At 32.9% G+C, this 22,870-nt stretch overlaps 1 protein-coding gene across 1 annotated transcript; it reads left to right on the top strand.

The window, feature by feature from the left end:
- The first annotated feature begins 10,529 nt into the window (after positions 1–10,529).
- On the top strand, positions 10,530–22,448 carry LOC134718441 (uncharacterized). The gene is made up of 9 exons (XM_063580954.1): positions 10,530–10,752; positions 11,432–11,541; positions 11,809–13,017; positions 13,841–13,880; positions 15,062–15,342; positions 17,790–17,817; positions 19,793–20,095; positions 20,925–21,203; positions 22,067–22,448. Exons 1-9 carry the CDS (start codon positions 10,569–10,571, stop codon positions 22,399–22,401), a joined length of 2,769 nt encoding a protein of 922 aa, XP_063437024.1. The 5' UTR covers positions 10,530–10,568; the 3' UTR covers positions 22,402–22,448.
- Positions 22,449–22,870: the final 422 nt, after the last annotated feature.

Genomic DNA, 22,870 nt, shown 5'->3' with positions numbered 1-22,870 from the left:
ATTTTGACTTTTCCTTGTTTTTTGATTTTCTCCAACACTTTTAAAGATATATATAAAAAAACAAGTGCCAAATGTTTTCTTTACTCTATTGAAGAGCTGTCATATGAGATTGAAAGTGAAATTTAATTCACTGGACGTATCAAATAATCTTCCCTATTTCACTTTAAAGTATATAGATACTATTTATCCATCGCATCAGTATGAAGACCTTAGGATTGATTGTCAATTTAAACTTTGAGTAAACTTGAACAATAAGTTTAAAATTTGATGTGGAAAGACCTTCAATTGTTCACTAAACAATTAGTTTTTAATTGCTAATTTTTTCTTCTTATTTCTGTAAACAAATTTTGTTCTTGCGATATATATTCATTTCGCAATATGTCGCTTATATATTTCTTATGTTGTATCGTACAGTGTATGCAGTTTTAAATTTAGACGAATAATTTATCTCCCAAGTCACTGTTTATCAAATGTGTACATCTTCTTCGTAACAAAACAAAAGAAATCCATAGAATTTTTTTTCTAAGTTGTTAATTACATCCTAAAGAATATTTTGCTCATTTGTATCGAAGCAATTCCATGAAATTTAAAGGAGTTATCTACATTAACTTTACCAGGTAAATTTGTCAGTATGTTATTTTAACTCATCAACCGTTAACCGTATAACCCTTGAATCTTTTTATTTGGTGCCCCTAGATCCTAACTTAGAAAATGAGGTCAAGGTCAAAGGTCAAGGTTAGGTTCTCAATTTTGACTTTTCCTTTTTTTTTTACATTTTCTCAGTCACTTTTTAAAATATAAAAGAACAAATGTGAAATGTTTGCTTTATTGAAATGAAGATATGTAACATTTGGAATGACACAATCTAATGGCATCTTATAGGAGATAAATAAACGCATCATAGATACCAGGACTAAATTTAGTATATACGCCAGACGTGCGTTTCGTCTAGAAAAGACTCATCAGTGACGCTCGAATCCAAAACAGTGTAAAATGCCAAATAAAGTACGAAGTTGAAGAGCATTGAGGACCAATATTCATAAAAGTTTTGCCCAGTACAGCTAGGGTAATCTCTGTCTGAGGTAGAAAAGCCTTAGTATTTAAAAAAATAAAATTTTTGTTATCAGTTAATTTATAAATATAACCATAATAATGATAATTCATGTCAGCACTGACTACTTGGCTTGTGATGCCCTCGGGGAAATAAATCTCCATCAGCAGTGGAATCGACCCAGTGGAAACTGGAAGTAGTCATTTTTGCACTTTCTAATGTGAAAGTAGTGGGAATCCATATATTTTGTAATTTAGATACATTAACTTATCCATCAAGACTAGTAGTATCTTTCGATAAACCAGAAGTGGCCAATTATCTCCTGGTTTACAGGCAAAAGTATATAGAAATTATATATTTTTGGAATCAGTGTAAAAGAAGCGATCATATGAGACCGGAAGTGATATTTACTGCACCAGATGTAGCACATTATCACCCTTATTTCACCCAAAAGATAGTGAAATTATAAGTTATCGCATCAGTATGAAGAAGCTAGCTTCTTTTTAAAATTTCTTTGATCTAGAAAAACCTTCAATTGTTCTCTGAAATTATTTTTTTAATTATTATGTCTTTCTACTTTTTCTGTGGAAAGACCTATTGTATTTGTTGTGATTATTATCAATATTTTTTTTTCTTCCGCCTAATTTTGTTCTCACGTGAATTTTTGGTTTCCAAATATGTCGCTGATTGACATCACGAAACAGCAAAAGAAAAAATATATGCAACACTCACTCTGATAGACTGAAAAAACGGACTAATGGGTCAATACTCCAACTGTAATAAGGAAGTTAAGAAAGCCGAAGGATTGGCTCTAGATGCTGAAAAAGCTGGCAAAGAATGGGCCACCTTTATCAAATTACAAAGAAACTTTGTGATCAAGAAACACCAATATGCCAGTTATAGACAAACAGGGTAATCTAATAACATCTGAAAAAGAACAAATGAATAGATGGAACGAACATGTCAAAGAAGTATTAAATAGGTCAAACCAGAAACAACAACAATCATACTCATAGCGAAACACGACCTTAAAGTAAACACATCAAGATCAGCGATTATCAGAATAGTAAAGAGCCTTAAAAACAATAAAGCCCCAGGACACGATAAGCTATCAGCAGAACTATTTAAAACAGATCCAGCCTTAACAGCGAACATTCTTCACACACCATTCAGAAAGATTTGGTAAAATATCAAGATACCAAAAAAATGGTCAGAAGGTATCATCATAAAACTGGCTAAGAAATTCGATCTCACAAACTGCAATAACTGGAGAGGAATTACCTTATTACCAATCCCCAGTAAATTTTTACCAAAATACTAATAGACAGAATTAAAACAGCAATTGACACCAAACTCAGAAAAGAATAGGCAGGTTTTAGAAAAGGAAAGACTTGTTGCGACCACAAATTTGTGTAACGAAACATCATCGAACAGTGCACCCAATGGGAGACACACCTGATAATTACCTTTATAGACTTTGAAAAGGCATTTGACAGCATACACAGAGAAAGCTCATGGAAGATCTTACGATGCTATGGAATACCAGCAAAAATATTACAACTTATCAAAATGTTCTATTCAGAATTCAGATGAACTGTGGGAACATCATCAGACATCAGTTAATAAAATCCAGAGTTTGACAAGGCTGCTTTATGTCTTCCCTTTTATTTATGGTAGTTGTCGATTGGGTAATGAATTCTACCATCAGCAGTAACAACACACGCATTAGGTGGACTCTTTTTAACTACATAGAAGATCTGAACTATACAGATGATCTGGCCTTATTGTCACATTAAGAAACACACATGCAAGACAAAACCACTAAGTTACAAAAGAATGCAAGTATGATTGGATTGAATATCAACATCAAGAAATCAGAAGTCATGCCTCTTAACACCTCAGAGCCTACAGTAATAGATTTAAATGGGACACCCTAGATTGCACTTCATCTTTCACCTACTTGGGTAGCATAGTTACATCTGAAGAAGGACAGGACAAAGACATCAGAGCAAGAATAGAAAAAGCAAGAACTGCATTTTTAAAACTAAGACAACATCAGTAAGAACATCAAAGTTAGACTATATAACAGTTGTGTACAAGCAGTGCTACTAAATGGGGCAGAATGCTGGAGACTGACAGAAAAACACACCAACAAGCTCTCCAGTTTTTACAACGGTTGCCTTAGAAAGATCTTAAGGATATTCTGGCCGCGTAAGATCACCAACAAAGACCTCCATCAAACAACAGGATACAATAACATGGAGACTTAATTGAAGGAGAAAAAATGGAGATGGATTGACCATGTTCTTAGAAGACCAGCGGAGGACTTTACAATTGAAAAACAATTTTCACCAAAGACATTCGGAGACTCCATGTGAGAGTTATTTCCCCTTACATTTGATACAAGGAATATGCATTTATAACTGGTAAATCATAAGTGATTTGAGGTTCTAGGACCAAAAAATAGAAAAAAAGGTCAAAGTCAGAGGTCAAGGTCATATTTAAAATTTGGATTATGGCTTATTTTCGACACTTTTCAAAAACCGTATAAGATATCGTTACACATACATATTGGTTGAAAAGGTACGCTAACATTAAATTGGAGTTTTCTCCCCTCTTTTATATTCAGAAGTATGCATATGGGGATATAACTACTTCACCATATATATATAATTAAGACCTAGGGTCTTCTGATTTGAGGTCCTTGGTTTATGATTCTATTAATCTAAAGATCATAGGTAAATTTGACATTCTAGATGTTCACCTTTTTTTTTTTTACCTCGTATGTATATATGATAAAGTCATGGGACTTTTTGCATTAGGTTTCAAGCAATTTGACCATGGAAATGCTAGACGAAAGTGACCTTGTGTAAACCGGAAGAAGCTATTTTTTGTACTTATTTAATGTAAAATTATATTGAACCATATATTTTTGGAATCAGTGTCAAGTAAACTATCAAATGATACCGGAAGTGACATTTTCAAACCGAAAGTAACACGTTATCTCCCTTATTTAGAAAACATATGTATAGAAACCATATATTTTTTGAAACAGCGTACATAAAGCTATCATTTGACTCTGAAAATGAAATTTAAAACCGAGTTTTATTATTTTTATATCTAAATAGATCTTTATTGGTGGAAAGACCTTCAATCGTTCTCTGAACAAAGGTTTTAATTATTATTATTATTATTGTTTTTATTTTATTTTTATTCCGCCAAATTTTCTTCTTGCGATGAATGTTTGTTTAAGAATGTTGCTTAGATATTTCTCAATTGTATATAAAAATAACAGATGACAAGCAAAGGCCAAAATGTAGGCCATGACCTTGACCTTTGACCTTAAGTTAATATCCATGGTCACGTGAATTGATGATCATTGGTGAAGATCCTAGGTGTCTACAATGTACTGTTTCTAAGTTATAGTCACCTTAACATTTTTCACTTTTTACTATTTTTGTAAGTATAATCGTTTTTGAGATATCCAATAAAACGTTATAAGGTCAAAGGTCAAGGTCAATTTTAAAAAACTTTAAAAACACTTTATAAAAATCCTTTAAATAAAATAAAAATACACAGAATTTGGGACATGACTTTGACTTTTGACCTTGTGATCTTTGTCAAGGTCATAAGTCCCAAATATCATTGCTGAAGACCCCTTGCGTCTTTGACCTTTGGTTATATAGTAATCTATTTGCAGTTTATTACTATTGATGTCATAATTTTATGTTACAGTCTGTCATGAAAGACCAAGAATTGAAAAATCTGACGAAAGATCTCACAGGTTAGACTTGTATAGAATAAAATGCTACTCATGGTTTACACTCACTATAAAACCAAATTTAGCAAAATGTAAAAAACTTCTGAAGGTCCACAAACGAACTGAGCATGGTTTCATAAATAATGAAAAACAAACAAAAGACAGTACACACAACACAAGATAGAAAGCTAACGACTGAATGAAAATGAAACTCTATCGAACATCTACATTAGCATCAAATTTCTACAATTTAAATATAACTTCAGACATCCTTTTGTAAGCATTACGTTGCTGTAAACTGTTAAACGAACTTTCATTTTGTCCTTCAGTCACTTCGTGTTTGTAGCAATTTATGATCATGTTCTTTCTTGCATTAGCCTTAATTCTGTTTTAAAGAATACTTCGATACTTTGAATTCTTATTAAAGGACTCTAGCACAACATTCGCTTTCAATGTATAAAAAAGTTACCACATTTTACTTCTTGTTCATACTGTTATCTTTCCTTGGCAGAATAATAATATAAATTGTTGTAAAATGTTTTTGATTATAATTTTGTTTCACACATACAGGCCCCACAGATGAAATACAGATATTTTCTGATAAAGAATTTAAAGATCTATTAAAAAGTGGGGCCTACAAATGTTACTGGAACAGAATTTTCCTGACTGGTCCATTTGGAGTTGGAAAAACAGCTCTAGCAAAGATTTTAGTTGGAGAGGAAGTTCCAGAACAACATGAATCTACGGATGGCATTTGGATTTACATAGGAAGGGCCGGTATGGACATTGAGGAACGTAGATGGATTTTCATACAGAAAGGTATATATATATATATAAATAAAGAAGACGTAGTATGATTGCCAAAAAAAACAATTTCAAACAAGAGACCAAATGACACAGACATTAACAACTTAAGGTCCCCGTATGGCTTTCAACAATGAACAAAGCCCATACCGCACAGTTAGCTATAAACGGCCCCGAAATTACAGATGTAAAACAATTCAAACGAGAAAACTATCGGCCCAAAAGAGGGGCGAAAGATACTAGAGGGACAGTCAAACTCATTGTTCAAAAATAATCTGACAACACCATGGTTAAATAAGAAGAAAACAAACAGATAAGCTTAATTTATGTACAAAAAAAATGAAAAGAAAAACAAATGTGTAACATATCAACAAACTACAGCCACTTAATTACATGAACCTGACCTTGGACAGGCACATACATACAGAATGTGACGGGGTTAAAAATGTAAGGGGAAACCCTATCCTCTCCTAAGCTGGAACAGTGGTGTAACAGTACAACATAAGAACGAACTATACAAATCAGTTTAACAGTTTAACAGTTTAAAGGTTTAACTCATCGGACGGATAAAAATAGAAATACATGTCTTATCAAACAAAACGAAGGCTGATAATTGGAAAATTAAATGAAATTTTGAGTTGTGTGTTCCGAATGAGCTATAGTTAGAGTATATATCTCCCAATTGATTCGATAAACGTATACCCGGGATTGTGTTCCCTATCATGATTTCATTGATAGAGGGTTGCTGCTCATCAGGAAACTATTGAAACCAAGAGTTCCAAATGGTGAAGTTGAAATCATCCCTTCGCAAATTTTACTGACGCCATCACGAGTTGGTTGACCATTATGGTTTTACAGATGATATCCAATATGTTCCTTATGTCGTAATTACAATCCACTTCCCTGTTCACCACGAATGTGACCTACCGAATTAGACTATTTACCGGGTTTCTTATAACATGAGTAACACGACGGGTGCCACATGTAGAGAAGGATCTGCTCACCCTACCAGCTTTTGGTGTGATTCGTGTTGCTGAATCTTTAATTTTAAATGATGTGTCTTGTGTACTAATATTTGTCTGTTGTCTTTTTTTTTCTAGCCATGACGTTGTCAGTTTTTTGTCGATCTATGAGTTTGACAGTCCCTCTGGTATCTATCGACCTTCTTTTGATTGGCAAATGATGTTAGAATTGTTTTCAGATTCCGTGTCAACATTTGAATCAAAATTTGAGTTTTAGTTGCCTTCATTACGACTTAAATATTGATTAAAATTCTAGGAAAAAAAATGATGACTCAAATATTGCCAGGAGAAGACTATTTTAGCTCACTTGGCCCGAATAAGCTTTTCTCACCACTTAGCGTACGTCGCCTGTCGTCAGTCGTCAGTCGTCGTCGTCCGTTAACTTTTACAAAAATCTTCTCCTCTGAAACTACTAAGCCAAATTAAACAAATTAGCATAGTAAGATCTACAAATATGTCAACATGACAAAATGATCAATTGACCCCATAAGGAGTAATTGCCCTTTAAAGTCTTATTTAACAATTTTTTTAACTTTTTCTCCTGAAACAATTTAAAACAAATTTAACCAAACTTAGCCAAAACAGCTTTAGGGTATCTAGTTTAACAAAATGTGTCCAATGACCCTGTCTGCAAAACAACATGGCAGACATGGCTTAGAATAGAAGTGGGAAATGCCGTTTTTTACTTTTATATCTGAAACTACATCAAAAGTATAACCGTTGCATTATTTCTTGCATTAATTGTAATTAAAAATATCAGGTGAGCGACACATGCTCCTTGGAGCCTCTAGTTTTATTCTTATTTTATTACAGATACGATTGATATCGTTTTTAATATAATCATTTAGAAGTCGGCAATTTTTTTTCATGGCCATTTTAATTAAATATTTAAAATTACTTTGATAGTGTTATGAATGTGTAGCCTTTTGGAAATGTAAGAGAATGCAATTCATAAAAATAAAATGTGTCTATATCTTGTCTCTTTTCCCTCTGAAATCAATGATCTCTAGAAGATTATTGAAGCTGTTGTGATGATTATCTTCATGACTGATACCAGGATACACTTTATTCGTGCAGACTGCATATGTCACAACTCTTGACTTTAGGATGGCATAGTACTTACAATTAAAGACGTATTTAAACCATTGCAAATTTTCACATGTATGATATTCTTAATTGAGGATAACATGAATAAAGCCGGCAAGCGATTCAATTTTTATGATACACGCAGTAATACTTGCATAAACATTCTATGTAAATCAACATTTGTAAAACAAGAAAATGCCAAACAATATATTCAAACGGCTGTCAGACTAGATTACATGCCAAACTCTTTTCACCTATTTGGACATGTTTTTGGATCATATTTCGTCAAAGTAAAAGTTCTTACCTTTTGTGAACTTATACAAACACTTCATGTAAAAATGTGATCATTATTTTCATCTCTAATTTATAGAAATTGTTTGATAATTTTCTAAGTTTACGTTTTTGATAATTTTGACAATAAATTATATTAGGCACTATCTTGAATGCCACTGTACAGAGCTACCTGAGGAGTACAGAAATAACGGATCCTGGTTCTGTTACATTTAGCGAGAAATTGATAGATTTAGATGCTGAAAATTCTAGTAAGGAAACGACAGATTGCGCAACCTTAACACATGATGATGAAATCACAGATCTGGGTGCTAGTAAATATATTAAAGAAATGATAGATCCAGGTGTAGCTGAATCTAGTAGCAGAATACCACACGATAAAAAGAGGTCAAAGCTCAAATCTTTCCTTAGTCTCCCTAAATTTATACAGAATGCATTTAAAGGTATTCGTAATTTATTATATATGTTAATTTGTACGATAATTATGTGCATTTAAAAACACACATGTGATGTTTTTCATTGAAGCAGGTGTCTTCGGTTTTTCTTGTGCCTCAGCATTTAAAAAAAGCGACGCAGTTTTTGGAAAACTCGCTAATGTGTCTTTTTTTCTCTCTATTTCGTCCATAAACAATATTCGTTCAGTGTATGACAAAAGTCATAAATCGACTGATAGAAAAACAACTCCGGGTTACAGAGACAATTTCTAATGTTTCGTAATATCCCTTACCCTAACCTTAACCAGTGTACGAAAATTGTATTTAACTTGAAATTTTACATTGAACTAAAACGCAAATTGTTTTCTTATCCAAATCTTTATTGACATACCTAATTGCAGACCGCAAATTGAGCTCTTATATGAAAAGTATTTTGAACATACATTGCACTTGCAACAGAAGCAGGATACCAGAAGGCAATAATGGCGTTTATCTCACCGCGGGTAAATTATGACGTGGTGATTGGTTTAACACATTCACGTGGTGACCCCCTAAGGATCCATAAGGGGTTGAAAACGTCACGTCTATTGTAAATGGTAACGTCATCTATTGATGTTGTAGTTCATTGTTTTTATTTCTACAAAACGCAGCAGGAAAAGTCCTGCGAGTGATAAATTTCTTTTACGGTTCATCTCTAACGCAACACCCTACGGCCTAGAAAGAGTGAGTTAAACCAAATGAAATTTCGGTAATCTGCTTCATTCAATATGGATTTTACTAACACTTTATGGATCAGTAGGAGTTCTTATCTTATCATATAACTCAAAGTATACGTTTGTGTTTCATTGTTTACCTACAACCCTAGCTGTATTTGTATAAAAGAAAGGTCGATTGCAGAATAATATGTTAGACACAACAATATTGATGTATTCTTATCAAAATAACATGAGTATCAGTGTTTCAATGGCTACTACTTTAGAAATAATTTAGGCTGGAATGGCAATTGATTGAATAATTTCTTTTTGCATAATGCCTAATGACAAACATTTAATGCATATTCCAAACGAGCACAAATGAACAATAAATGCAATAGGTAGGTTCTGTAATGCGGAAGTAGAAATACATGCAGGTTAAATCATTTGCAATGTCACTGAGAAATTACTATATGTTGGATAGTGAAAAATATTTTACAGATCAACAGACAAAGTAAATAAAATTGTTGCAATGATCTTTTAAAGAGCATAGCATTTCGTTACATTTATGAATTTTTGGTCCTCAATGCCCTTTAACTTCGTACTTTATTTGGCCCTTTTAATTTTTTTTTATTAGAGTGCCACTGATGAGTCTTTTGAAGACGAGATGCACGTCAGGCGCAAGTGCAATAGTTTAAGCCTTGTATATATGAGTTAATTCATACATTGGATTTTACAACCCGTCTTTAAATCAGATGTAGCTGCATATTTGAATTACCATCACAGTCAAACTTCTATTTCGCTTTTACACGGGTTCTACTTCTACTGGATACTCTTGGGTTGTTTTATTTTCAGAGCAATAAAACGCTTATGCTTGGTGATTATCTATCTGTAGTCACGATCTGGGTTTTTTTTAAATGTCAATAACATTCATATCAGCCAAAAACAAACAATTTACTTAATGAAATGTGAGGTCATCAAAACATAAACATTTCTATCTGAGACATCACGTTTGTTCATTTTAGTTGAAATTTTCATTTGGTTCAAATAACAACATTCTAAAACAAACAAATTTATAAGATATTGTTTTTCAGGTAAACGTACCTCAAATGATAAAACATCAGCCAAACACAAACAATTTACTTAATGAAATGTGAGGTCATCAAAACATAAACATTTCTATCTGAGACATCACGTTTGTTCATTTTAGTTGAAATTTTCATTTGGTTCAAATAACAACATTCTAAAACAAACAAATTTATAAGATATTGTTTTTCAGGTAAACGTACCTCAAATGATAAAACCCAAGATGACGAAAATGCAAGAATGGAAGAAATTACGAGCTATAATGATTTGGTTGTCATCGATATGTCAGAGGATGATATTTTTAGACTTCTCCGCTCTGAATGTACTAAAGGAAATTATGAAATGGTAATAGTACCTATAGACTTGTGGGATTTTGGTGGACAAAAAGTCTACCAAATGACTCACCAGCTATTCATAACTAGTAGGGGAACATTTCTGCTGATATTCAATGGTAGCAAGGAAATTAATGAAGAAATACCAGATTATACAGAACTCCCCGGATGTCAGGGACAAAGAAATACAGCAGGTAATTCATATTTGTGAATAAGATCAATTTAAAATCACAAAAATACTGAACTCTGACGAAAATTCAAAACGGATAGTTCCTAATTTAAAAGCAAAATCAAAATTTTAAACACATCAAACGATTTGAAACATGTCATATTCCTGACTTGGTGCAGGCAATACATTAAGTGTGTAGTTGAAATAGCATTGACACATCAAATTGCGATAAATATTGTTTCGAATCGCCTAATCATTCCTCGATACAGCCTTTTACTTGAAACAGGACTAGTTTAATGGGATCCACCGATGGTAACTTAGTCATCTTTGATATGAAGTTGTATGATAATAAGTTCATCATTTACAGTGACATTTGAGTTGCTCTACCTCATGAGTCTTTGTTCGTTCATTTATTTAGAAATTTTAAGGGGAACTACCTATGCTAAGTCAATGATATCTTGTTTACATTTGTGATAACGTTTGCCTTTTAACGTCTTAGGGATGATTTTATCCTGGATCGTATGTGAAGATCCATTTAGTATTGGTGTTTTGTTTGGTTTGCATGTTAAAAAATAATCATTTTTATAACAATATTTGTATTTTACTTTAAAAAATCATACAAGCGATACATATCTTTGTGGCTGTTATGTTGGACATTTTTTTAACTTTCATACATATGTAATTGAATACATTCTTTGTTATAGTTTACCTGGTACATTGGGTTAATTCTGTCCTAACATATTGTAAGACATTGACACACAACGAAGAGTATCCAAAAATAAAATTTGTTGCGACCCACAAGGATCAAGTCAAAGTAAGTGATCTCATGATTTAAGGAACATGTACATAATAATTATGTTAATCTGTATTCAGTGCTCTCGTGTATAAGAAGTAACATTCGCCTCCAAGGAATTTAAAAAGATAAATCCGTCATCAAATGATAAAATCTTGCATCCTATACGAGGCCATACTTGGTTAAATTTGAAAAGATAGCTAAAGTTTAAACCCCCGAATGTACAAACTGCCATCATACAAATAAAATAATTGATATTGCTGAATGATTTTTTTTTGTATATTACAGGGTGATGTAGAGGAGCAGAGATGTTCATTGGAAAACTCAATCGAAGAACTCTTTCAAAACCATGGAGGTAAAAAACATCTTCAATACAAACCACTTATCTTTGTTGATGCAAGAAACAAGGAAGACGAAGAACTAGCCACATTAAAGAAACAGTTGGTTGACGTTGCATTAGACCATCCTCGCTGTGGGGAACTGATGCCGACCAAGTTTGTACCCCTGGAACTTCAATTGGCCAAAATGGTAGAGAAAAACAAGAAAATACTAACTATGGATGAACTTGATGACATAAACAAACAAAATGAGCAATCAGCATTAAGTCCTAATCAGTTAAAGAAGTTTCTGAAGGTTAACCATGCCCTGGGAAAACTGATCTACTTTGACGTAGCTTGCCTGAGAGATAAAGTTATAATAGATCCTGTGTTTTTGGTGGATGTACTACGTTCGATCGTCACTGATGAACAGTTCTGGCCGGAATATCTCAAAGAAATCTTAAAAGCTCTAAAAGAAAGCGGGAAATTGTTTATACAGGATGTATTTGAAATATGGAAGCAGAAGTGTTTTCGAGAGATATTAGATCATAAAGATTATATGGTAGAAATGTTAGTTCATTTGGACATAATTTGTAGACAAAAAAGCGATGACGAAATATCAGATTTTTTCTTGGTGCCATGCATGATTAGTACCAAAAGAGAAGAGAGCCAACAGATAGAGCTTGACAGAAGCATCCATCTGGCTTATATGTTTAAGGAAGAAGTTGTACCACCTGCTATTTTGTACAGATTCATTGCCACCTTCATTTCAATGTGGAAGTTACGGGTCAGTGAAAGTTCCAGTCGTCTGATGATCTTTACAGACAGTGCTGATGTAACCATCGATAGATACCACGATATGAGATTTGACATCCGGGGAAACAGATTTATAGTTTCTCTCACACACAAGGACAACAAAGTTTCCATTGTATCAACAATTGCATCTACAGTCCAGGAATGTCTCACACATGCTATCACAAACATTTCCAATTTCTATTTCTCAGTTTCAGAGGATTCTGCTTGTACTAGAGATTTACCGTTTAACATTCAGATTGGTATTGTTTGTGGAACAGAACTTTGCTTTTTTGACCATACATTGTCATCCAAGGAGGAATGGACATGCCCAGAGCACAATAGAAAGCACATGACTAATTTAGTGTCAAAATGGTTTGCAGACAAGGTAAATAGTTTGAGTATAAATCTAAAAACTTTCGCTGTTTTGTTGATCAATCAGCTAACGTTATCATTACCTAATATTGTCAATACACTAAAATAGGATAACCTTTCTCAAACTTATATTTGTAATGCCCATATAAGAAAGTGTCCCATAGAAATATATCTTTCAAACATCAGTGTTCACAATACTTTTAAAACCATAAACTGGAGATCATGCATATTATAAGGAACGGTTTATAAAAGTTATTTTAGGGGATTTGCATACTGCATTGCAAGCTAAAACAAATACCCCTAGAAATTTTAGTTCAAAAGGGAAAAACGAATGGTAAGATTTATACTACAAATTGCTGATGTAAGAGTATTCGTTATTGATTTATTCTAGTTCCTTACCCATTATCAACTTATGTAGTTATGTTCCTAACGTCGTAACTCCCGTCCCCTCCCCTTTTCATGAATAAGACTTAAATAATAAGACTATTTACCGGGTTTATATTAACATGAGAAACACGACAAGTGCTAAATGTGGAACAGGATCTACATACTTTCTGGAGCACTTGAGATCACTCCTATTGTGTGGTGTGGTTCGTGTTGCTTAGTCTTTAGTTTTCTATGTTGTGTATTGTGTACTATTATTCGTTTGTTTGTCTTTTTTCATTTTAGCCATGGCGTTGTCAGTTTATTTTCAATCTATGAATTGGACTGTCCCTCTGGTATTTGTCGCCCTTCTTTTATGAATAAACAATGTTCACCAAAACTATGAAATAGATCAATGAACCTCCATGAGATTATATATGAGATAAACGTTGTCATTTATACCTATCTTACAGTTTCCTACAGAAGGTGACAGATGCCCTGAAGATTGTTCAGGTGAGAATATTTTAGGTATTACTGATAGCTTTATTTTTTACTTCAGACGAGTGAAGACTTTCAAAGCTTAATTAATGATTAAGGATTAAAGTAACAGGAAAACCATTTTGGTTATTTTTTTTCCATTTTACTTGCAATTAATAAGATAATCCATTTCAGTTCATTCAATGATGCACCAACACCAACCTAACATTGCAAAAAAGCGGACAATAGCTATATCATGTATCTTTAGAACTATAGCATATTGAGATAAACATATAATGGCAAGAAAGTGCAGCTGGACACTATCGTCGAATTTATAACTTCACTTCTAATAACTTTTGGTTCTCAGTGCTCTTCAATTTTGTACTTTTGTTGGCTATCAGCCTTTTTTTTATCTGGGCGTTGCTGATTGGTCTTGTGTGGACGAAACGCACGTCTGGTGGATAAAATTGTTAACCTGGTACCTTTTGTCACCTATTATTCGAGTTTTTTTCTGTCCTTCATGTTCTCCTATTGTTTTGTAATGTAGTCCTGTCGTGTAATGTTGTCATTTTAATGTTATATTTAAAATTGCCATAAAGGCAGGAGTTTAAGCATGCCACAACACCAGGTTCCATCCTCCATTTGTTTTCTTAAAATGTCCTGTACCGAGTCCGGACAACGGTCATTTTTATATTATAGTTTGTTTCTGTGTGTGTTACATTTTAATGTTGTGTTTCTGTTGTGTCGTAGTTCTCTTATATTTGATGCGTTGCCCTCAGTTCTAATTTGTAACCCGGATTTGTTTTTTTCTCAATTGATTGATGAATTTCGAACAGCGGTACACTACTGTTGCATGTATTTACGCCAGTTACTGCTAAACTACAAAGAAGTCAAGATATGGATTCCAATTTCGACTGACTTGAAATACCAACAGTTTAATGGTCAGAATAAAACTTGATAAACTGTGACACTGTGCCGTATTCTTAAAAACTCAGTTGTGTTTGTGTTTCTTAATAGTTTAAATGTTCCAATTAACGTAACTTTTTTGCATAAAGTTAACCACAATTTGATGAACCAGAATATACAATTAAAATGTCATTTTGAGAATAGAGTGTAAACTTGAAGAACATAAATAATGCTGTCTGCTAGGGTATCTAGAAAAACTACAAGACAAAGCATTAGTTATTCAAATGACTTAAATTACATTTATTGTTCAGGCTTAGACAATGTATGGTTAGAGCGTTGGCCTGAGGACAAACATATTGGACGTCTAGCATCTAAAATGACGGGTTCAGACACACGGAAAATATATATGCGTTTGAAGGAAAAAGAACCAGCTTTGTCGTGGGAAATTATCAACGAATCACACCAAAGAGGAGGATTTGATATAAAGATGTATGCTTTATATGATTGGAAGAAGAGTACCCAGTATCCCTTATTTAAAGAGCTTGAACGTAGTCTGAAGGAGGAAGAAATAGATATTCACAAACTGTGCCAGGTACAATAACTTTTAGGTTGCATGCTTTATTTTAATAGATTGATCTTAACTAAGATTGTTGTATAATTCTTTCCTAGTTATACACATGATTTGAAATAGTCACTACACACTGATTGACAACTATGTTTTCACTATGATCCAAAACAATAGAAAGTATGTTTGCCGAAATATAATGACATTTTTGGAAGTGAATGATAATTCATTTCGAATATTTTAGACATTTGTGAAAGAAAGTGGTGACTGGTGTCTTGATTGCTTGCTTTTGATGTTTGCCGACCTACCTTATTGGTAATCTTATAATTGAAAGAGTTTAATTTAAATATCTGTTTTCCCTTCCGGAGCACCTGAGATCATCCAAGTTTTCTATGTTATGTATTGTGTTCTATTATTTGTCTAGTTGTCTTTTTCCTTTTTTAGCCATGACGTTGTCAGTGTATTTCCGATCTATGCTTTGACTGCCCCTTCTGGTATATTTCGCCCCTTTTTTAAGTACTGTATGATTAAACTTTGTCATAGATCGTCACATCTAAACAATGAATGAACGATCCATGTGATCCTTCGAGTATTTATCATTATATTTATAGGTTCTTTTCAGTATAAGATCATCAACAATTTCAATTTGACCTAGTCTATATAGACTGACTCTTTAAGGAGTATTAGATCCTTAATTATGACTTTTAACTTATTTAGTGCTTTTGTCTATCACATGTATCATATCGGACACTATAGCACTGTAAATTATCAGCAATACGTGATCTACACAAATGCTGAATGATAATTGAAGTATCATCATTGTTTAATATTGAATATAATCAATAATCAATGATCATATTTTAAGGATAAACGGTAAAATGAATTGACAAATATAAAGGTTCGATGTTATGTTATGTTATGAGAGGATATCTTTTAAAAACCAGATTCAAATCACTATTGTCTACATAAGGAAATACCTATACGAAGTCAGGGATATGTCAGTTGTTATCCAGTCGCTTTGTTGTGTTTCAGCTTTTGATTATGCCATTTGATAAGGAATTTCTTTTTTTAATTTTCCTCGGAGTTCAGTATTTTTGTGATTTACTTTTTGATAGCTATTTGTGAAATATTTCTACGAGAATATTTCTTTGGTAGCATTTATTTCATTTATACGTTTCATCATTTGAGCAATGCATATGTAAGGAGTATATATCTCTTTTTTATAAGATATGCCAGAGCTTGTGTATTCTGTTATGATTTCTTTCAAACAAGATTTCTGCTAAAAAAACTACTGATTCAAGATTAAAAACTTTAAAAGTTATCTCTTCTTTTATTTAAATAAAGGCAACAGTAGTATACCGCTGTTCAAAACTCATAAATCTATGGACAAAAAACAAAATCGGGGTAACAAACTAAAACCGAGGAAAAAGCATAAATTATAAGAGGAGAACAACGACACAACACCGAAACGCAACACACAAACAAGCAATCACGAGTTGCGTAGAATGTCCTGTACCAAGTCAGGAATATGGTCATTGTTATATTATAGTTCGTTTCTGTGTGTGTTATATGTCAACGTTGTGTTTCTTTTGTTTTGTTTGCTTCCTCTTATATTTGAGTGTGAATTCACATTATTATAAGACGTGTCACGGTACTTTTCTATCCAAAATTCATGTATTTAGTTTTGATGTTATATTTGTTATTTTTATCGGATTTTACCCACTACTTAGTTAGTGTCTGTGTGTGTTACATTTTAACGTTGTGTCGTCATTCTCCTTTTATATTCAATAAGTTTTCCTCGGTTTTGGTTAAGTGACCCGTATTTTTGTTTTTTTTCTATCGATTCATGAGTTTTGAACATCGGTACTACTATTGCCTTTATGTAGAAACACTATTTCAAATCATGCAACCCAATACAATTGAGAATGGAAATAGGGAATGTGCCAAAGAGACAACAACACAACAATAGAGCAGACACCAGCCGAAGGCCACGAATGGGTTTTAATAGTATACAAGAGTTATCAAACATTCCAACCTCTTAGGTAAATAAGTGACGTAGACAAAATCAGATTTCAGACTAAATCATCTAACGGATGGAATAGAACAAAATAATGTTATAGTCCTAGCTTTGCGAAGACATTGTCCGAAGATAATGGTGTAAAACCTGGTTATATGCCTAACTAGACCTCCGAGTTTTATGATAGTGAAAGTGAAGTTCTCATCTTGAAAATATTGCTTTAAAATATATTAAATGAAAATGTTTCAATAATCTATGCCAAGTGATCAACATCAAACTGTTTGTGCGATAACAGCCTTAATTACCTACTCTGCCTTAAAATAGCGTATTGCTAGTTCGCATTACCAAAATATGAAAAGTAGAACCAATGATGTATTACTTTTAAATTAACAAAATGTCTATACCACTTGTTTTTAAATGTTAGTTTGTAACGGCTGTTGCGCATTTGTCATTTCAGATTACAAGAGAAGTTCAAAAGGAATTCGGTAAGTTATAATATCCCATGCCAGCTCAGAAATGAAAGGTACACATCAGAAAAGTCCCGTCTAACAGATTGTATGTCCATTATGTCAGTGACTCGTTAATTAAAGATCTGTTTTTATAGTTGCATCCCTTAGGACGAGCCTATGCTTTTTTTATTGACATTGAAGAGGTAGTAGGAATTCAAAATATGTGTGTAATGTATTTAATCTCGCCATACTTGATCTATAAAACAAGCTAAATAGTTATCAAAAGTACCAGGATTATAATTTTATACGCCAGACGCGCGTTTCGTCAACATAAGACTCATCAGTGACGCTCAGATCAAAATAGTTAAAAAGCCAAACAAATACAAAGTTGAAGAGCATTGAGGACCCAAAATTCCCAAAAGTTGTGCCAAATACGGCTAAGGTAATCTACTCCTGGGGTAAGAAAATCCTTAGTTTTTCGAATAATTCAAACTTTTAATATCAATCGAGGATAAAGATTGATAAAAAATCTTTTAACTTAAGACAACGTTGCTACAGCTTTAAAATAAAAACCAACGTTGACCCGAACAACGTCGATTGAACAAGACTTGTTCTAAATTACATTTTGATCGGTTTAGCTCTAGATAACATATTCAAATTGCTTCTTTTAACTTTTACTTTAATACAGTTCTTAAAAATACTCCGAAACAGTTTAACTTCCTAACTGCCATATTCTTGGTACAGAACATTTAAAAAAATGGTGAATAAACCTGGTTTTATGGCTAGCCAAATCTTCCGCGTATAATGCAATGTTAAAAACATATCGCTAAAATGACAATATAGTACATGACAGATATGTTGCTCAAGCAAATAGTAAAATCACAAAATACTGAACTCAAAGGAAAATCAAATAGTAAAGTCCATAATCAAATGGCAAAACAAAACGACAAAACACATTAAAAACAAATGGACAAGAACTGTTATATTCCTGAATTGGTACAGGCATTTTCAAATGTAGAAAAATTGTGGCAAACATGACTTGTGATAAAAGTATAATCGACAAAAAATGAAAATTAAATTTATAACTAAAATAGAACACCAATGGGATAAACAATAATATCTTACACTTATAAACACTTTATATTATTATATAAAAAAAGGAAATTCACAAAACTCCAAGGAAAATTCAAAACAGAAACTGCCTAACCAAATGGCAAAATCAGAAGTTCAAAACACACAAAACGAATGGATAACAGCTGTCATATTCCTGCTTTAATTCAGGCATATGTAAATAAATGTTCACCTTTCCTTCTTGCCACTTGTATGTGTGCTTATAATGTATTTCTTATAAAAAAAAAAGGCACGTCATCATGTATTAAAAAAACATCACAATGACGGGATGCATAAGTACAGAGCCACGACAAATGAATATCATCAAACAAGACCAAACAGAAAAAGTAATATGAATAACAAAATATTAAAGAACACTATATTAAGATGATAAACAACGTCAGTATGCAGAATCTATACTTCAGGACGTCGTGTATTATTTGTGAAGTTGATACGCAATATTTATCAACAAGGTATTGGTACCTTACGATGAACGTCTTTATAAAAAGAAATAGACGTTAATTGACATACCCCTGCTTCATCAACTTTCTGATCAGACACTGGTGACGTTTTAAAAAGACTGAGAAGTAGAATACCGAATAATTTGAAAATGTATATCTCATATGCAGGTGAAGTTGGTATATTGCTACCAAAGTGGGGGAAATTGATGATTTCAAAATTAAAATAGTCTCATTTGTCATATATTTAGGTACTGAGATGACTGTGTATGTCAAATTTGACGTATAAGTCTAACAATGAGGCGGAGAAGGCCGTGTCTGTCATATATGTGCTTAAAGAAAGCTGTGTCTGTTGATGTATGATTAAAGTCATTTAACATATAAACTGGTATTGTGTTTACCGATAGCTATTTTCCTTATAAAACTTATTAAATGTATTTTAGACCAACCAAAAGAAAGATTGATACGCAGACCATCAACTTCCAATATACAGAAACTACCTGATCATATTGGTAATCAAACATTCCAGCTAGGAATAGAACTTGGACTTTCTGTTGTTCAGCTGCAACAAATTGCAATGAACCATGTAAGAAATCTTCGTAGCCAAACAGAGGAGGTCCTTAAAACATGGCGGAGACTACCAGAAGCTACATATGAAGTTTTAACGAAGGCTCTTCATCGCCTTGATTTATCTAGTGTTTTAGCATACTTAACATATGACGTAGGACAAGAGGAACAAGTTGAAGGTATGTACAAAGATAAATAATACAATTCCTCGTACTAACTGTATGTACGTTTAACAAACTACCAGCTGAAATTACATAGCATTCTTTTTTTTATAATCTCCTCTACTTTCTTCTGGTCAAGCCATGTATTTGTAATGGGTTAAATTGGTGCAAATTGTCATCAACAGTTAAACGCCTTTCTGACCAATCGTTTTTATCATGCGAAGGCCAGTTTAATACTTCCAGTAACATATACACTGTATCTTGTATGTTAGATCGTATAAAAATAAACAATAGAAAGCAAATTGCCATTTCAAAAACCAATTCTAAGAAATTAATGAGATCCAACTCATAGATAAAACTAAAAGTACATAACACAAGTATTACACAGGAAACTACTATTGAGCATCAAAGCAATAATTACTCAGAGAATGACGGTGTAACTATACCAAAGTCGTGGGACCATTGATGGCCGAAGATATTATATTATATGATGGGATACTAGAAAAATTAACCGGTGCATCTTTTCGAGACAACGTCTTAGTGTCTTTCGACGGACTGTCATTGTTCATTGATCGCTATGACAAACGAGACAATTTCACTTTAAGCAAAATAGTCAAACGAGCTTGAATGTTTTTACAATGATATAACTGTAGTTTTGTTCAAGATATTTGAAAACATGAGCAATTAATAAAAAACACGTAAATATCATTGACTGTTAGTTTCATTCTATTCAGATAACAAAACCAAAACCAAATCAAATTATCAAATTGATAATTGAAACTTATATTATAGATTAATTACTATTCCGAATTTAGCATAGTTTTTATTCATATTTGCATGAATACAGATAAAATCGTACACGACATAGTCATCAGCCAGATTTTAGATTATATGATGACACATTTGGTGATATCACTAGATGACAGGCGGAGCATTGAACAACATGCTAGGCAAGATGACCAGAATAAAGCTTTGCTTTATGAAGTAAATACAAGGGGAGAACCTACGTATACTGTGTTCGTTGATGCACTCCGAACAAGTGGATACACAGATCTAGCAAATGAATTGAAATGTAATTCACAAGAAGAGGACTCCAGCATATTATTAGTAAATGATGAAAATAAAGGTATGACCTGTTGTGTTCTTTTATAAAACATCAAAAGAATAGCTTTTGTGTTACGTTTCTGATAAAACAAATGCGTGGACTCGAAACGTTCTTTGCTTTGCACCACATTGCTTTAGCTATCAATTTTATACAATATTAACGACATCTTACGCAATACAGTTCATTTATTGACCTTTGAGTGCCAGTCTGCCTAAGAATCAGGCAATGGTGAAAACATGACCAAAAAACCCCACCAAATTTGACATTGATTTCAGTTCATAATATGTAGTTATGCACGAAAATAATATTCATTTCTGTTTTCTGTTCTGGTAATAGAAGATACAATTTGGTTGAAATGCACTAGAAATTAACGAATAAGGGGAGATAACTCTGTGATTTGCTATCGTTCTAACCAATTTTCTAACTGAGTTATTGGATATTACCCGACACACACTAACGAAAGACTAATAATTTGTAACTCAGGATGATGGTTAGTATTGAATAGACTTATTAGCTCCGTGGGTTTTTTCTGATCATGTTTTGATTTTTACCTAAATTGCCTGATTCTTACAAAGACTGGCACTTAATTATGATGTCTAGTATGAGATATATTATTGGGAACGAGTCAGATAGAACAATATAATCATTCCATAAGTATCTACAATCTCATGACACTATATTTGCTACAATTTCATCTGTTTATTGTTGGTCGTATTTTCATACATTTTTGTGCAATTTTCCAAAAAATCTCCTCCTCTGAGTTTTTTCAAACCGTTAATGACTTTACAGTCAATTTCAACAACCAAAATTGCATTGCATCTTCAAAATTGTTGTTAGTTTTTCAAACATTATATAATGCGATACTAAAAGTCAAATGTTTATAGGCTTGTCAAAGTGGACAGTTCCGATGTATAAAGTTCGTCTACAAAAGAACTATTCAAAGATCATTGACAGCATACAGCATGAGAAAATAGTCGATCATCTGATATCACATGATGTGTTGACCATAGCTGATAGTCAAATGATAAATGCCTGCCCAGCACAGATACAACAGAACAGGAAATTAATCGACATACTTTTGCACAGCAGTGAAAATGGATTTCTTGAATTCCTCAACGCTCTTCGAGAAGACTCTGTATATGCAGAACTGGCAGATGAAATAGAAAACACAACTGTTTTAAGCAGAGATATATCAACCTATCGGAGTTGTTTCAAATGAACTACAAGGTTAAATGTATATATTTTCATGGTAAATATGCTGGCTTATCTATTTGACTAATGTAATTATAAAACAAATTGGAAATCCGCTACATATATCATCTGTTTACTATATATATCTTTAAGTATTAACATAATTAGTTTAAACATAAATAAATATGTTTAAACTAACATAATTGTCATATCATTCAAACCTACATGTGTATCAGACTTATATGACAACAAACAGAACAGAAACCTTATGTAATTAAGTTTCCTTTAGTCATTTGTAAATTGACCTTGGCAACAATTTCATGGTTCAGCGACTATAGAGGTTTTTGTCCTATGAATTTCCTCCTTGTTCTGTGTAATAGGATAGCTACTTTTTGTTATATGAATTCTGGCAAGGTCAATAAGTCTATCAGATATTGTTAATCTCACTCCGAACAAGGCTGAAGTCCATATCTATTAAGATGGAAAGATACGTGTCT

Source organism: Mytilus trossulus, chromosome 5 (assembly GCF_036588685.1).
Source record: "Mytilus trossulus isolate FHL-02 chromosome 5, PNRI_Mtr1.1.1.hap1, whole genome shotgun sequence".
Lineage (NCBI taxonomy): Eukaryota > Metazoa > Mollusca > Bivalvia > Mytilida > Mytilidae > Mytilus > Mytilus trossulus.
Note: the sequence above shows the minus strand (reverse complement) of the source record. Positions and strands in the feature narration are given on the sequence as shown.

What these genes read in the sequence shown, in the direction of transcription:
- LOC134718441 (XM_063580954.1), top strand. Translation starts at nt 10,569, where the DNA reads ATGGTAATAGTACCTATAGACTTGTGGGATTTTGGTGGACAAAAAGTC. An exon ending in CAAAATGGTTTGCAGACAAG is followed by an intron (nt 13,018 to 13,840) that starts GTAAATAGTTTG and finishes CCTATCTTACAG; the next exon opens with TTTCCTACAGAAGGTGACAG. An exon ending in AGAAGTTCAAAAGGAATTCG is followed by an intron (nt 17,818 to 19,792) that starts GTAAGTTATAAT and finishes AATGTATTTTAG; the next exon opens with ACCAACCAAAAGAAAGATTG.